At 30.0% G+C, this 17,077-nt stretch overlaps 1 protein-coding gene and 1 long non-coding RNA gene across 4 annotated transcripts; one reads left to right on the top strand and one right to left on the bottom strand.

Moving 5' to 3' along the window:
- LOC18594844 lies at positions 3,179 to 6,650 on the bottom strand. 3 transcript variants are annotated; one of them, XR_001928889.1, is made up of 5 exons: positions 6,342 to 6,649; positions 5,310 to 5,542; positions 4,976 to 5,194; positions 3,863 to 4,117; positions 3,179 to 3,767 (listed from the first exon to the last, which is right to left on the bottom strand). XR_001928889.1 is itself a non-coding variant. In XM_007022498.2 (5 exons), the coding sequence occupies exons 1-5, from the start codon at positions 6,436 to 6,438 to the stop codon at positions 3,760 to 3,762; spliced, it is 636 nt and encodes a 211-aa protein (XP_007022560.1). In that variant the 5' UTR covers positions 6,439 to 6,650; the 3' UTR covers positions 3,179 to 3,759. The 3 variants fall into 3 exon arrangements, 1 of the variants encoding a protein (XP_007022560.1); XR_001928890.1 differs by having other exon boundaries at positions 5,310 to 5,537; positions 6,342 to 6,597; XM_007022498.2 differs by having other exon boundaries at positions 4,039 to 4,117; positions 6,342 to 6,650.
- On the top strand, positions 9,297 to 10,055 carry LOC18594843. Its single transcript, XR_001928704.1, has 2 exons — positions 9,297 to 9,555; positions 9,683 to 10,055. It is a non-coding gene; the product is annotated as an uncharacterized LOC18594843 (long non-coding RNA).

Genomic DNA, 17,077 nt, shown 5'->3' with positions numbered 1-17,077 from the left:
AGATGACCATTTTACCCCTAGTTTAGTAAAATTTCCGATTTGACTCCAAATTGATCCTCAAACTCCAAATTACCATTTTAAGTCATCCATGAACTTTGAAACTCTTAATCTCAACTTAAAATTCCTATTTGATCTAGTTCAAGGATTAAATAAACTTTGTTGTACCTATAGGTAAATACCGACTGTTGTAAATTTTTCGGGACTCTCCTAGTATGCAATCATGCTATCATCACATGTATGTCATGAATAGTATTTTATAAGGTCGGGCTTTACATACTTGATCCTTTCAAAGGTTGTATTTTGTATAAAGATTATGGTTGAACCTGAAAAGGAAATGTTTTGGTTGAGATTAAGCTTGATGTTGTGAAAAGGCATATTATGAAGGTTACGCTTGACCTTGTTAAGACATGTTGTAAAAGTGATGCCTAATCCTATTGAAAAGGTAAGTTAATAGTGGATTTGAACTCCTTGTGCTATCAAAGGAAAAGACATAGGCATTGGAAGGCCGAACTTCTATAAAAATCTAGTTGAGTACTCTTTATCTTTCTACACTTTGCTTACTTAGTTCATACTTTGTTTCTATTACTTTATTTTACATATTTCTGCTGCATTTTCAAGTTTTATTAAAAAGGGAGAATTTTTTAATTCATAACCAATTCACCCTCTCTTGGTTACTTTACTTTAAGCTTATTTTTCTAACAAATCTTGTAAGAGAGAAAAAAGTTATAACTTAGCCTTCAAAAGATAATGTTAAATGTTGTGCTTGATCCTTTGAAACGCACAACGCTTGAAAAGGCATTGTGAAAGTTGCACTTAATTTTTTGAAAAGGCATTATGAAGGTTGTACTTGATCATTTGAAAATGCATTCTAAAGATTATGTTTGAGTCTTGAAAAAGTATTTTTCATAGTGAATTTAAATTCCTTAACTTTCCAAGGGAAAAAACGTAGATACCTATAAAGAGCACCGAACTTTATAAACTTCTTGTGTCTTTTATTTCAACATTTCACTTCTTAAATTTCATGCATTTTATCTTGAAGAAGTTTTAGAAAATTGTTTATAACTCACCTTTTGAATTGTACATCAATTCGTTGTTTAGCATATTTGAGGTTTTTTTTTCATCATTTTCACTTGTGCACTTTAACTTGAAAAATTAGAAAAAACTCGTTTTCAACTTGTATATTCTTTAAATTGCTTATTAAATTTCCTTTAGCATGTTTTAAGGTGAAAAATAGATTTGACAAAATTTTTTTTTGGTTGCCTTGACTAAAAGTTTAAATTGTTAAAAAGAATTTTTATAAATCTAATTCACCCCCCTCTTGAATATTTCCCCATATTTTATAGCGCTAACATTTCTAACAAAGCATAACCATTGCCTTTTCAAGGTTCAAGCACAGCTTTTAAATACTACCTTTGAGAGGCTAACATATAACTTCTCTTCCTTTGAATGATCAAACATAACCTTTAAATACTACCTTTGAAGACTAAGGTATAGCCTTTTTTTTCTCTTACAAATTTTGAATAGTATGAGTACCTCTAGAAGGTGGATTTTGCTAAATAAGTACAACAGAGATAAGAGTATAATGAATAAAATGAGTAGGAGTGACAGCACAAGAAATTTAGAGCTCAAAGAAAGCTTAGAAGCTATGTGGAAAAATGAGTTTTCCTTGCTTTAGCTTGATTTCTATTCTTTTCTCCTCTTTTTCTTCATATTGCTTGATTCTTGATCAAATGATATTTTTATCTACTCTTCTCACTTCTAAAGTGTGTTGAAGAAGTCACTTTTACACTTGAAAAAAGTTTAAAGCCGTTAAAGATGATTCAATGGAGGAACTAGCCATTTTTCATATCCTTTCGTGTCTAATGACTACTTTTTGGTGTTTGAGAATCGATCAGTGGATATATGAGATATCAATTCTTGTCTCTAGAGCATTTTGTTTTCTGAGAATCAATCAATGCCTTCCCAAATAGTCATTCTATTTTTTGAGAATCAATTAGTGCATTCTTGAGACATCGATTCTTCTTGTTCAGAATTTCTAAGAATTGATCTTTGCCTCTCTAAAAGTCGATTCTTCTTAGCCGTTGGGTACCAAATTCAAAATAGCTTTTGCTCACTCCATCCTTATCCATTCTCCAATCTCTTCTTCTTCAACTTTCTGATTTTTCTCTTTTTGTAGCTTTAGGAATCGATCACTTGATACTTGAGAAGTCAATTCTTACACTTCCAATGGCTTTTGTATCTCAAACATTGATGTTTCTTTTTCAAGAAGTCGATTCTCATGGCTTGCAATTGAGATTTAAAGTGTTCAAAAGATTTTTCTTTTCACATACAACTTCAAACATGTTCAAAGATTATTCAAGTAATTTCCACATGAAAACACTAAGACAAATCAAAAGCATTCAAGGATCACTCAAACAAGAAATTTTGATCATTTTTCTCATTTGAAAACTCTAATCATTTTAAAGCTAATAAAACTAACAATAACTAATATATGCCCTCACCTTAAAGCAACTCAAGTTTTCTTCGAGAAAACATACAATAACCAGAACATCATTCCACTAACTGCATCACCATTAATACCCCACCACGACATCAGAAAAGTTAAAAGGGAACAAAGACGGTATCAGCATAGCATTAAGTGCATGGAACATCTGCAGAAAGTCATCACAACCAGTAGGGACACAAAGCACAATCATCATTCAGAAACAAGAAAACAGAGAGCACGTCCTAGTTAAATCACCTCCTTATCAAACCACACCACCATGCAAAGAAGAATTCATTTCTATCAACCGTGTGCTCAGCCAACGATCTACTAAAGAATTAGCATCACGAAGTGTGTGAATATTCTAATTATTCTTAATGTTTACCATCTCTGTTTCTTTTTTTTTTAAATGCCGAATTAGATTATATTCAAAAAGTCATACATAGTAGATAATCATAAATAGGATAGGGAAACTCCCTGTCAACCTAAAAAAACCTGCAACATAACAAAAAAAGGAAACTGCAGTACCCAAAAACCTCTGATAACTCCCAAAAAAACAAAAGATATGCAACCCCCAACATGGGAAAGGTTGATTCAACCTTTTCCTTCCAATCAGAGGAAACCTGGGCAAACAAAATAAAAATGGAGACTATACATGACAGATCACATTCACAAGACAAAAGGATCAACACAAAGGAACACAGCAAAACTCCCCTGTACAACGCCGAACAGCAAGAGGCAGGAAGACAAAAGACATCCCATGACAGCCAACCACGCCATTTGAGCTAAACCAACGAGGTTCCCAAGGCCTCAAGGATTAACAGAAAAGCTGCCTGCATGATACCCAGCTGATGCAAGCACAAAAAGATAGCCTGCGCAAAACCAGCTGAAGCAACCACGAAAACCAGGAAAGAAAAATACCATTTCTGTTTATTAAACGCTACATTACTTTACAACACATAAGACTTCTTGAGCTAAGTCATCTACATTTAAGTATCATTTTTTTCACATACCAAAAAGAGGAAATACTAAAACATAGTTAGGCTCAAGTTTTTATGCTAATTTCCACTCCAAAGTCCAAACACTTGAACTGAGCTTGGGCAGCTTTATGAAAGGTATGGATTATCATACCTTGATGTTTGTTTTCATTTAACTCCTTTGCTCGCTAATGAACTCTTAGTTACTTTTGAATTTTTGTACTGAAAATGACATTTATCAGCCAGTGCTGTTGATTATATACGGACGTTGGGAAGGTATGTTCGAAGAGTTGGATCAATCTAAATTCCTGAAAGAAAATGTAAAGCAAATTTAATTTTAAATATTTGATGAAATTGGAGAAGAAATAGCAAGAGAAAAGTTAGCAAGTAAATTGTGCATTACTGTTTCTAAGGAAACTTTGCAACATCTGTCGTTGCTCCTTATACAAGTCAATCAATGGCCACAATTTTTTCTATTGTCATCAACTATCTTCCCACATAAGGCATCTATTTGCACTTTGAGTAACATATTTTCATGTTTTAATTTTCCATTCTCCTGCACAAGCTTTAATGGCTCACCACTCAATTTGACCATTTGTCTCAACTGTGCATTTTCATCTTTCAGCTTCTGATTTTCGTGGCAAAGATTAGAATTGACCTGCAGAAGGATCCAAATATACTAACGATAAATCTATAATTCTAAGATAACATGAATCACATCACTCACACACATATATAACTAACAAGACAAAGAAAGGTTGAAAAGTATAAAAATACTAAATTTTAAGACGAAAATCTAATCTAAAATCACTAGACAATAAAAATAGGTCAAGAGACTTTTTTTATATTTACGAATCTAGGATGCTCCCAACTTAATTTATATATAATTTACTTTATCACAATTTAATACCTGCCTCACATCTCTTGTGCGACAATAATGGATTTTTCATGTGATATGAACTTCAAGTGTAGAAACTATGGATTTATCTTGCAGTAAAGACTTCACATGTAAGCATAACTAGTCTAATCGCAAAGGGGACAACATAAGGCAATACTTGTTTTGATACTATGGTAAATTTTAAAATAAACATTTAACCGTAAACCAATCAACCATAGATAAATAGATGCTTGTTTTATTTATATGTACTCTGAGTACCCCAATCCATTAATGTGAAGTCAATATACATATTTATATATGGATTTTGTATGTAAAACTTTTGATTGACGAAAAAAGATATTTGCTTTGATAATATTTGAAATTTTATTAAATTTAATGAAAATTATATTAATAATGAGGGAATTATAGTTATATTGAATTATTATCATATACGAGAATAATTTACTTCTAATACAATATTAACAAATAATTATAATTACAATAGAATTAACTAAATAAAAATAAATATAAAGGCTTACTATAATCAATGAAAGGAAAATTTATAATTCTCTTGCATGCATTTTGCATTTGTGTGTGTATGTGTGTATGTTCTAAAGAGAGAGAGAGAGAGAGACTCACTACAAGGTCTGAAAGTACTTGTACAAGAGCATTTTGCTTCTCACTCTCAAATTTCAACTGGTCAAGACGATTTTTATGTTGGTGTAACTCTTTTGTTTGAGATTGCAACGTTTGAGTCATTGAAGCATTCTGCTCCTTCAGAGTTTTATTCTCCACCCTCAAACACTCATTTTCGTCACCAAAAGTCTTCAAGTCACGCATCATTTGTGTTTTGGTTTTCTGTACATAAGAAAGAACAGTGAGAGAGAGAGAGAGATTGTTTCTGTAGTATTCACTTTGCCTATAAATTCAATCAAAAATGTAAACTGAGTAAAGCAAGAGGTAACTGATTTACCTTGCATCTTTCTCTATATGCTTGATCAATTTTTCTTTTCTTTTCAGCCTTTTCTAGGTCAGAATTAGAAGCAAGTCTTTGGGAATGGCCATTTTTAGACACAATTGAACCTTGTGGCAAGGAGCAATATTCTTTTGTTGCCTGATGATGTGTTTCTCCACTACTTGTGACATCAATTTGATTAAATTGATCTTGATCCATGTGTTGTAGTAGAACTTCCATACTGCCCTGATCTAGGGAAATTAACATTTCAGGTGAAAGCATCTCAATTTTCGCCATTAAAAGTGGAGAAAATTTTAAGCTAAAATCTTGAAAATCAATTTATTTGACTGATCACGGAATACGATTTATTATGAAAGAACAATTAGTAATAAAAAAAAGTATATAATTTTTATTCTTTTTCACCCAACAAACATTTATCTCATTGGTTAGTGCATAATCCTCTGCCTAATTATAAAAAAAAAACATTTTATTTACATTATTTGTACTTTTTTATGTATTCATATTATACACATTTTAAATTTTAAATGCAAAATCTTTCAAAATAAAATGTTTGGGGTAGCAATAATTGACCTTTTTTTTTAATTTCCCAGTAAATTTTTTGTTATAATTTCAGATAGTTAAATTTTATACTAATAAAATTACATAATTAAAATTTAAAATTATTATTACTTCACAGAAACTCGAAAATATAAAACTCAACGAAAGTTAATTCTTTAGAAATTAATCCTTCTATTTTAAAATGTGATTATAACTATTTCACTTCATAGTAATAAATTTTATATTGTCTACCTCAGATTTAGGAATATAAAAAAAATAAAATAAAATAAAGTAAATCTTATTATGAGGGTTGGAGCAATTAACTTGTCGATTTCAAATTTTATTAAAACAAAATCCGTAACTTTCTATTTCCAAATTTGAAAGTGATTTTCAGCTTGATTTGTTATATGTTTTTAGCTTTAGAGAAATTAAGATGTAAGCATCAGCAAAAACTTGAATAAATAATGGATAAGAGCTGCAATCAACACTTACAGTTAGAGCTGCCGCCCTGAAGGCTGTCAAGGATATCTTCTCCGGCGTCGCCGCCCGCGCAGCCTCCGTAAAAGTTTGTTTTCCCAAAGTTTTCCATTGGTTAGCCAATGGAGTTCGACAAATCACTGCTGAGACCAAACAGAGACTTAGCTTAAATCAAGAGAGTGAAAGGGCAAACGCGTGATGAGCGCCCCCCGTCTCGGGGCTTTATCGATCGATTATACAAACGATAGCGCGACAAGCCCAGTAGGTGGGACCACATGTCTTTTCTTCTCCTCACCGACTTGCTATGGGCTGACATTTTCTAGCATTTTGGGTGGGGAAGAGTGAAAATACAAAGTAAAATCTTTTTGAAATACCTAAATGTATGAAAACTAAAAAAAATCTAATAAAAAACTTAAAATTTGCACTTTTTGTTTATTACACTCAATTAAAATATTAAAAAGATTAAGCATTGAAAAGTTTTACACACTGAATTTTAAAAAATTTTAATTTTAAATAATATTATAAAAACTATGGTTAAAGTTCGTTTCATTTGGCCATATAACTAAACATAAACTTTAATTTAAAATAGAAAGAAAATAATATATAAAAGAGATGAATAATGTATTTATTTTAATTTTTATACTTTTTATCTAAATGTATCTATTAAATTAAGATTTGAACTAACTTGAAACTAAACTTGATTTGATCTGAATTTATAAAAAAAAGTAAAAGATTCAAATTTGAAATATCTGAACTTGTGGTCTAAACCCAAATGAACTTCACATGATGTAACTTGAAGTAATTGAAACCTTAAACTCAAAAGTTGGGATTGATCTAATCTAAAACTCATAAAATTTAAAATTTATAAGCTGAAAAGATCTAAACTGTAATTAAATGATGTTATCTGAAATAAGTAAATGAATAAATGATAAATTTATTACAAAGAAATGAAAGCTTATTCCCTACCTCCATGACAAAAATTTTGGTAATTAAAATTTTTCAACGCTAACCTCTTAGTATTTTATATTTGTCAATGACAAAAACATACAAATATTTTTTTAAAAAATATTGAGTGAATTAATTTTTAAATAAATATTTTATAAACTATAATTGATTACAAATTTTGAAAAATTTTAATAAAAGGTAGAAGAAATAAGTTTTACTCATCATCTATGAGGAGAATTAAAACACTGAATAGACACTATGAGTGGGGCCCAAAGGGGATAACTTTAAATGGAGCGCGAGGCGGATTTCGATTAAATTAGAAGTCGTGTGGTTTCTCGTACGATAACGAAAGCAAATCGCGCGACCCTTCACCCACAAGTATTTTGACTCGTGACTTGTGGTCATATAAGTATTTATATTAAAATAATTAATTGTAAAAAATGATATTGTTAATTGTTTAATTTAATTCAAAATTTGATTGATTAATTATTAATTATTAATAAAATTAAAATTCAGTTAAGAATAAAATTAATGATTAATTATAAATAAAATATATTTAAAAGTGTACTAATAAATAAGAATATCAATATAATTAGTCTTAATTTTAAATATAATTAATTATTGTAATTTATAGATATTAAGATTAATTATAATTAAATAATTACACTTATTTTTTAAAAAAATTAAACAATTTACACTTATATACAAAAGAAAAATATTTTTGAAAGATATATATAAAAAAAATTAATACTCAAACACTTGAGTGTAAATCTTAAATCAATCAAATAGTTTCAGTCTTCATCATTAATGTCTAAACCAACATGTCAATTAAGTTTTTCTTTTAAAATTTATGAGTTCATATAGTTTATAGATGATAGTTAATAAGGTTACCATAAATAAAACTATAGTATCATTTATATTATGAAAAATAATAATTTTTAAAATTAAACTAAAACTATTTGATAAATTTACTTTTATAAACTCTTTTTTATAGATAAGTTGTTTAGTAAAACAATTAATATAAGTTCTAATGTTTATTAAAATTATTATAAAGGGTATTTAATAAATAGCTTTTTATTATTCACGAATTTCTTTGTTTACAATTGAAAAAAATTAAGTTTATTTTTTAATTTATTTAAAATAAATTTTTAAAAATATAAAAAGTATTTTTATATAACATAAAATTTATAATTAATAATAAATCATAAAAAAAGAGTTTCACAAATAGTTTATAAGTAATACGTAATTCTTAAATAACTTATAAATTAACGATTTCTATTTTCCATCAAGATAGTAACTATTTGTGTTGAAGATGAGTAGTTTGCAAAGAGAGGGAGATCGATTGAGAGAAGAGTAATTTTTTAAGAGTTTTTCAAAATCTTGTTTAATCCCATTTTTGCTTTTAAAAAGTAAATAAGTTAAAAAAAAATTGGGCCAAATAGGCACTTGATACCAAGACTAAAAAATTACTTTAATTTGAGTGTTTTTGAAATTATTTAAAAACTTTTTTAATATGGATAAACTATAATTTTAATTTAAAAATATATACAAAAGATTAATATAGAATACAATTTTTTAAAATGTTGTGACATAGTATTGAATTAACTTGAAAATAAAAGATAAACACTGAAATTGGGTCAATAGTATTTATTAAAACTTAGACTCTCTATGTTCCAAAAAAAATTGTCACATTTTGAGTTTTGTTAGTTAAATATTTTAACTTTGACTCAATTTTATATCTGTCATTGATAAAAATATGAAAAATATATTTTTAAAAATTTAAAATGGAATAGTTTTTTAATAAATATTTTATAAAATTTAATTAATTAAAATATTTCATACAATAGAAGTTAAAATTCAAAAAATAATAATAAAAAGAGAAAACTGTTATAATTCAAGAAGTATTTTTTTTCTTCTTCTACGAGGTGAGTTGAAAGAGTCAATGATAAGCATTACATATAGACATCGAATGGGGCCCAGAGGGTGAATTTAAAATGAATCGCGAGGCCCAACGACACTTTCCTCGGGCTTTCGATTAAATAAAAAAAATCGCGCGATTCAGACGGTTTCTTCTACGAGCACCTAAGCAAACAGCGCGACCCTTCTTCACCCACGAGTATCTTGACTTATGATCCCTTTATATAGGGAGATAAACTTGGCCATCAAAACAGAGGAGAGACGATCGAGTGATCCAACTAAGACTTGGAAGAGATTTAGTGGCATCTGTTGTTAATTAGTCTGAGAAAAAGTAAGAAGAATGGAGGGAGAGGGCACCGCTACCCAGGTAAAGACGAAACAAATGGTATAGGAAGAGAAACACAATTCATAGTTGTTTTATCTGTATTGGTTTTCTTTTGCTTTATTAATGTTATTGCATGTGATATTCTAATGTTACAAGTTTGGGTACACAGGGAGGAAGCAGGACGGGGAAAACAAAGATCAGTATGAGAAAATTGAAATCAGAGATGGCAATGATTTGTGAGGAACAGAAGAGGCTCAGAGAAGGACAAAGAGAAGTGCAACAAAAATTTAAACAAGTTCAAGCCAAAATCTCCTCGTTGCGACAAGAAGGAGACTCGGCAGGACACCCAGCTTTTTTGTTCAAGTACCAGTGACATGTTGAATGTGTAGTAGCAAATACCAGTCTATGACTTGTTTCTTTCAATTATGAAACAACAGTTATCCCTGCTTGTGTTTTGAGCTTTCCCATTATGTATGTTTTCTATCAAAGTTGAATTTCAAAAATTGGTTCAATAAGCACAATGAGCTTCTCCAGCAGGGACCTCTACGCCCTTTTCTTTTGGTTGTTTTCATTTTGGTGGAATGCTTCTATTACCTCAAATATCTGACTTTATTGATTCTGAAATTTAGCAGCTTGTAAGGGATATGATTAACCAAATCTAGATCGCCATGACTCTACTATAAAACAACAATGGCGAGCTATGCTCATACGTATATCAATCTCACAGCATTGAGTTCCCAAGGCCAAAAAGATTATTCTCCGTTGGAAAGTAAATGTTAGCAATTAACAGCGATTAATTTCATGAGACCTCTATGAACCTCAATTGGGCAAGTTAATTAATCAAAACTAGAGAGCACTTCCGGCAGAGTTAAAATGAAGTCCCAAAACAATCTTCAACAATATTCACAAAATTAATGCACAATAGTATCTTACCGGTCCCAAGGTTTTAGTAACCCAAAATTTCTAACAAAAAAATAAATAAAAAAGACATTCCAACGATCCAAAGGAGCCAAAAAAGAACACAAGTTTTAACACAAAAACACCAATATCCAGAAACCAAAAACCTATTATGAAACATCAAAAAGGAAAAAAAAATGCAATTATTCTCCTCTTTTCTAAGCTATTGCCCTCCCTCACCGTACTCAACCCCCCCCCCCCCCCTTTTTTTTCATTTTTCAATTTAATAAATCCTCCATTTTCTTTTTATTTTTCCTTCCATTTTTTTGTTTCCGCAAGTAGAAAGGTAGGCTTGTCATGAGTTTATGTTTCCAACCCAAAGACATAGTTGATATGTGGAAGAAGACTCTTATTTATAAACTCAAGACCCACTCCATCTCTTACTGATGTGGAATTTATGACATTCTACCACACTCAATTGTGCAACGTCTCATACCTTAATCTACCTCGACTATGATATCTCTCATGAGGGGTCCCACGCTAATGAAAGGTTAGATCTGCTATGATACCACTTATCACAGGCTCATATTTCTAACTCAAAAGACATACATGATAAATGGAGAAAGACCTTTATTTATAAACTCAAGACTCACCAGTTGGACCTACCATGTGAATGTTGGTATATGCCTTTGAGCAAATTGGATTGGTCAAGAAATATATATTGTCATTTAGTACATACTTAATTGCATAACTATATGCGCTAGAGGTTTTTCTTCATGTTAGTACAATAATAAGAAATTATTAAATACTAATTGGATGAAGCTCATGAAACATAAAGGCCTTGTAAGAGAATTATAAAATTGTTATAATTATGAGATCACTATACATCAAAATCATGTTCCTAAAATTGTTCCTGATTATTGTGTTGTCAAGACAAGGCAGTGACAATGCTCCAAGACTAGTACATGTTAAGCTTCTTTACTTGAGAAGTAAGCAATCGATCTCATAGATTGAAGTATATGGGATACTTGAGGATAACTTGTGGGTGTTTGTTAAAGAACAAGTTTACTGAACATGACCTGCTATGAGAACTCTATTTGATAATTCACTCAAGTGTCTATGGAATATGCTCTCATGTGATAGTCATGCAACTAGTTTTCAGACTTTAAATACCAAGTCATCTTGTATGGGGAATGACATACTTTGATTTCATCTCTACGGGTCTAGAGGTGATCAGATGCGTAAACAAGGTATTTTTGGGTATGCCATGAAGCATGTGAAGGTGAATGAATGGTCAAGAGAGGATTCATCACCCAAGTGATATGAAAGGATGTATCTCACTTGTTCTCAATTATAGATTAACTTGTATAAAGTGTTTGGCCAAAGCATGATGAATTTAAGGAAAGTTAGTTTCCTAAATTCATAAAGTTAATCATGAATTATGAGAACTAATATGAAATGTCATAAGCAGACACTTAGCCATGCTTTATGACATATTCAGGATATTTGATGAAAGGTCCGTATTGCACTAAGAGGCTTATCATTGAAGGGTTTGTCAAATTCTTTAATTGACTTTCTAACATTTAGGTGGTTATGATGTATTGTTAAATGTTGCTCATGATCCATAAATATAAATCAATTATTAAATTGATATTTGAATGTGATTTATATTTGTTACTAATATGTTAGAAGCCTATTAGGTCACACATAATAAGTGATATGATTGAAATTAAATGAGGACAATTAATTAAGTTGGACTTAATTGAAATAGACCAAAATAAAGTAAGAAAATTAATTAAGTTCGTAAGGACTTAATTGAATAAAAATACAAATGTTTGTATCTAAGGTTACAACTTAGTTTGGCTATATAAATATGTTATGTTAGCCAATTAAAACACTAAGCTTTCAGCCACTTCTTAGCCGTTTCATAAAAATAAGAAAAGAAAAATAGTTTTCTTTGTTTAATAGAAATAAGATTTTGCAAGAACTTTTAGTTTTTTCATTTTAGAAACAAAACTTGCTAGGACAAATAAAATCCTATGTATTAGAAAATCTTGTTCAGTCATTGCGTTGATTACTATTAAAAGCTAAACACTTGAGTGGTTGAAGATTTGACAAATCCTAAAGGTAAAAAAGTAAAGATTTCGACAATAGGATTTTAGATTGTCTTCTCTTTTTGGGTTACTTACTTCATCGCAAGTGTTTTAGGATTTAATTAGCTCTTGATTACGATATCTAGAGCAAGGTACGTAATACATGAACTTATGAGTATTCATAATTAATTTGAAAATTTCATGAAAAACAAAAACATTGATCTTGAGGGTTTTAACTATTTCTTTGATTAAATATATTTTTATTTTTTGCTATGTTATACTTTTATTTTTTGATTATTTTCACATTTGAGTATGAGGGCGAATCCCAGTATTAAGGTTTTATCCTAAGAGGCGGAGGTAATTTATTTTTTTTCTTTTTTCCTTATGTGGCTTTTCTTAAATGCATTAGCTTTATTCATTTGATCTGTCATATCTTTCTCATTTTATTTTAAATAATAGTATTTGTTTTTTGTTTCCATCTAAATGATTCAGTTTCATGGATTTTGTTAATTTTTACTTTTATATTTTTAGTGAAAAAGAAGAAGGAAAAGTGACAAGTAAAGAACAAGATTTGAAGAGCTTTCATCTCGCAAATTGATCATTACTTTTCCTTTTTATAAAAACATCCATAAGTGTTGCCACTTTTTACCCACAAAATACAAGGGTTAGTTAATTAAGGTAGCGTGTAATTTTAAAGAATGTGATTGTTGATAAGATAACATTACAGTGTTTGATATATTAAGAAAGTATGATTAAAATGTTAAGAAGATAATATTGTAGGATTTAGTTTACAAGCACTTCATTGAGAATATAATATTAATTTTTAAAATTACCCCTATGTATTAAAATGTAAATTTAATATGCCAATATTTTTTTTTATTATAAATTTTTTGATGATATCATTTCTTAAATAAATTTTACAACAACTAACCGAGCATCAAGTAAATCCATGTTAATATTAATTATCAAATAACTCTTTATTTGTTAGCAATTTTGAAAATTTTAAAATATATTGTTATATTATTAGTTTGAAATATTCTTAAAACATTAAAAATGGAAATAATTCCCTTTAGAAAAAAAATAAAATAAAAAACCAAAAGAGGTTTTTTGAAAAAAAAATTGACTGTAAAAAAGAAATATTTTTAGTTTTAAAAGTTTATTTAAAATTATAGAAAGGAAATAATTTTTATAATTTAGAAAATTATAAGCATAAAAAAGAATATCTTCTATTTATTCAAAAATTCTAAATATTTTTTTATTTTATGAATTTTTCGATCTTTTACAATTTCTTAAAAATAAAAATTATTTCTATTTTTTATCGTTCTAGAATTTTTTAATAATTAAAAAAAATTATTTTTAAGTTTTTCAAAATTTATGGATTTGTTTTTTAAAAATTTAAAAAATTCTACTTTTTAAACTTTTTTAAAATGATAAAAATTAAGTTTTAGAATTTTATTGATTGATGAAGGGTAAAAAGTCCAATCAAGTTTGATAATATTGTAGAGTAAGTTGATAATGCTAAATTAAATTGCATTGATTTTTCAATATAATTATACTATATTTGTTGATTATAATATGATTGTATTGTAATCTTATGTTTGATTGATTTATTTTAAAATAATAGTTGTAATGCAATTTAATTAAATACATTAAAGAAAATATGGTGCACATCTTTTATGTCAAATGTCATCTAAACGTCAGTATCTGTTCTATGTTTTATATATTCTCTAGTTCAAAGTTGATTCTTTTAGATCTAAACGTGAATTCCACGTTAGGCATGACGACTGAATTGAGAAAGCACTAAAATAGTAATAAATTAATTGAGTGCAAGAGGAAAAGTAGGGACAAGTGTTACCGAAGACTTTTCATAGTGGCTATCAGTCATGGCATTGTGCCCACCAGAGGGGATAGTATTCTTTTTCTTTCTACAACGCTCACCTAGAGTGCGTAGTTAACAAGTTTCGATTCGTTTACCAGCCGATCGTGCGTAGCCTCATGATAAAGTCTTGTTTTATATATTTATTTTGGTACCGGGGAGCATTGGGACTCAACTTCAAATCTTACCTCAATATTCTTATCCCATTCTGATCACTCAAAGCTATACCCATTTTAAACCCAATGAGTAATGGCGATAATTACACGTAAAGAAAGAGAGAACTCATGGCTGGAAGGAATGAAAATGAACTGAATGTTACGGAAAGAAACGATGCAAGTCGTCGAAAGAAGGCCTGGTAGCAGCATTTTTACTCACAAATGTTTAGCGTTATCTTGGTAATATAGTTTTTCCTAAGCTTGATTTCTTTTCTTTTTTTTTTTTCTTTTATAGAATCTTCCTTCTCCTTTGCTTTCATCTCTGTTTGCAATGTCAAAACCTTTAATACTAAAAGGAAATAAAAATGAGAAGAACGAAGTGAAGGGATTGAGATCAGTGCAAGTAGAACGGATAGCAGAATTGAACCACATGGATTAACAAAGGGCAATAGAAATCCTGGAGACATTGACGACTTTCCACGATTTGCTTTTGTGTTGAATGAACGCTGTGTCATGTTGCTCATTTCTGCCATCAGCTCTGCTTGCACTACTTCCAAGTTCTAACCAATTCTACTTCTTTCGTCATGTTTCTCTCTCTCTTTTTCTTTTTTTATTACTAAATGCTTAGATCGATAGGTGCCTAGTTGGCACAGCAAATAGTGTTCAAAAGCAAAGGGATAAAAGACTCATCTGAAAAAGAAAGAAAATCAAGTAATACAAGATGATGTTAAGAGTAGCTCCCAATTGCAAAGCCAACCAACTTTTTTTAGAGCAATCTGCCAATTTTATTTTTTCCTTTCAAACTTTCTATGGAAAATTAAGGAAAACAATTTAGAAATCACCAATAAACAAAAGCCACCTTTCTTTGACATAACCTGCGATGTTTCTTTCTCGAAACTTTCAGTTCACTTTCCTTCCTTGCAGCCATGAGACGCTGCCCTCGCCTTTGTCGGTAAGTCAACTGAAATGCTTCTGTGTGTCGCCTTCCAGAAGAAGATTTCAATTTTCAAGCACCCAAAATTTAGTATTAAAGAATTGTATATTTAATTACATTGTATGAAATATTTGTGGTTTTTTGTTTTCAAAAATTTGATGATTGAAGAGAAAAATGCTCCTTGTTCTGAGCAGAAAATTTTCTCAGTTTGACATCCAACAATAGTACGAAATACAAAGAAAAGGCAAAAGGACAGTGAGACTTCTCTTTAGTAGTATGCAATGGTATAGATTAAGTACTCAGCTGGTACAAACACATAAAAATGTTACTTAAGTTATGAAGATCTGCTTCAAGGATGAAGATTATTCGGTTCTAATATTGATATGTTTCAAGGAGGAAGATATGTGTCACATCCCAATTCTGGAGATATAACCAGCGTGAGGACTTAGGTGGGTATGGCTCATTAGACCCAAGCTAACCTCTTATTGATGTTATGTATATTGTTCATCTCAACATTCACATACAAGCACATAATATGATTCATACATGCACATGTGTCATCATATGAGTATGGAACTTCTCAACATAAGGTGTGGAGATGCCTTCATTCTCATAACAATATCAATATAAAGTAAGTCTCATGTTTCATATCCTATAAACATGCATATACACCCTCAAGTGTCCATATAGGCTCTCAAGTCATCATATAACATTCATCTGTACATATTTAGAACATTAATTGCTCTCTCTTGGCCACATCATCATAAAACATGATCAATCACATATAAACATAAAAGTAAAGAGCAACTTTTCAGCAAAATATGACGCGACTCTCTAGGCTTCAAGTGGGTTGCTAAATCACCTATTAAGAAAGAACGAGAACTCGTATCTACGACAAAGGTAGTAAGCTAATCACTGATTTCCAAAAAGAAAAAAGAAACTAACGTGTAAGTCATAAAGTCTACATGAGTGAATATGAGAAGGAGACAAGTCAAAGGGAAAAGTTTTTGCACAAATCACAGTTTTAATATAAACATGAATCTTGAGATAAGCACAACTTTCTTATCAAAACCTTGAAACTTGAGTTGTCATAAACCAAACAATTTTTCTTAGTCGAAATTGATATTTCATAAACACATAGTCTATGAAGAAAAGCTGAACACTTACAAAAATCTTTTGTGAATAAAAAGGAAGTTGTATTGTACCCAAAGCATCAAATCCTCCCTAAGGGATATTGATACTTAGCTCTTAGACCCAAACAATGTGTGTTTTATAGCAATTTCCATATATTGCTTAAATTACTTATTTAAGAATACTCATGTGATGGGGGTTTCCTTTAGGATTTAACCATATAGCATCACACAGTCAACATTCAATACATAACTCAATTTATTTTTAGAACTTAGTCTGTCTATCGATCTAACATAATTTGTCACGACCCGGTACTTTCCTCGAGCCCGTGACAACCGTCGCGGTGTCCCGGTAGACACTCATTACCTGGAATGTCAACCCAAAACCTCACAAGGCTTTAATATTAGTTTCTCATTTCCCTTGTGAGCAACCATTATCAAATATCGTGTTCTAAAAGATTTTAAGCTGTTTCCAACTT

This window comes from Theobroma cacao, chromosome 7 (assembly GCF_000208745.1).
Source record: "Theobroma cacao cultivar B97-61/B2 chromosome 7, Criollo_cocoa_genome_V2, whole genome shotgun sequence".
NCBI classification, from domain to species: Eukaryota; Viridiplantae; Streptophyta; class Magnoliopsida; order Malvales; family Malvaceae; genus Theobroma; species Theobroma cacao.
This window is presented reverse-complemented; position numbering and strand designations above follow the sequence as displayed.

Excerpts from the sequence above, each read along its gene's own strand:
- LOC18594844 (XM_007022498.2), bottom strand. The coding sequence starts at position 6,438 with ATGGAAAACTTTGGGAAAACAAACTTTTACGGAGGCTGCGCGGGCGGC. Across the intron at positions 5,543-6,341 it reads TCAGGGCGGCAGCTCTAACT|ATCAGGGCAGTATGGAAGTT; the intron begins GTAAGTGTTGAT and ends TAATTTCCCTAG. Across the intron at positions 5,195-5,309 it reads CATATAGAGAAAGATGCAAG|AAAACCAAAACACAAATGAT; the intron begins GTAAATCAGTTA and ends TCTTATGTACAG.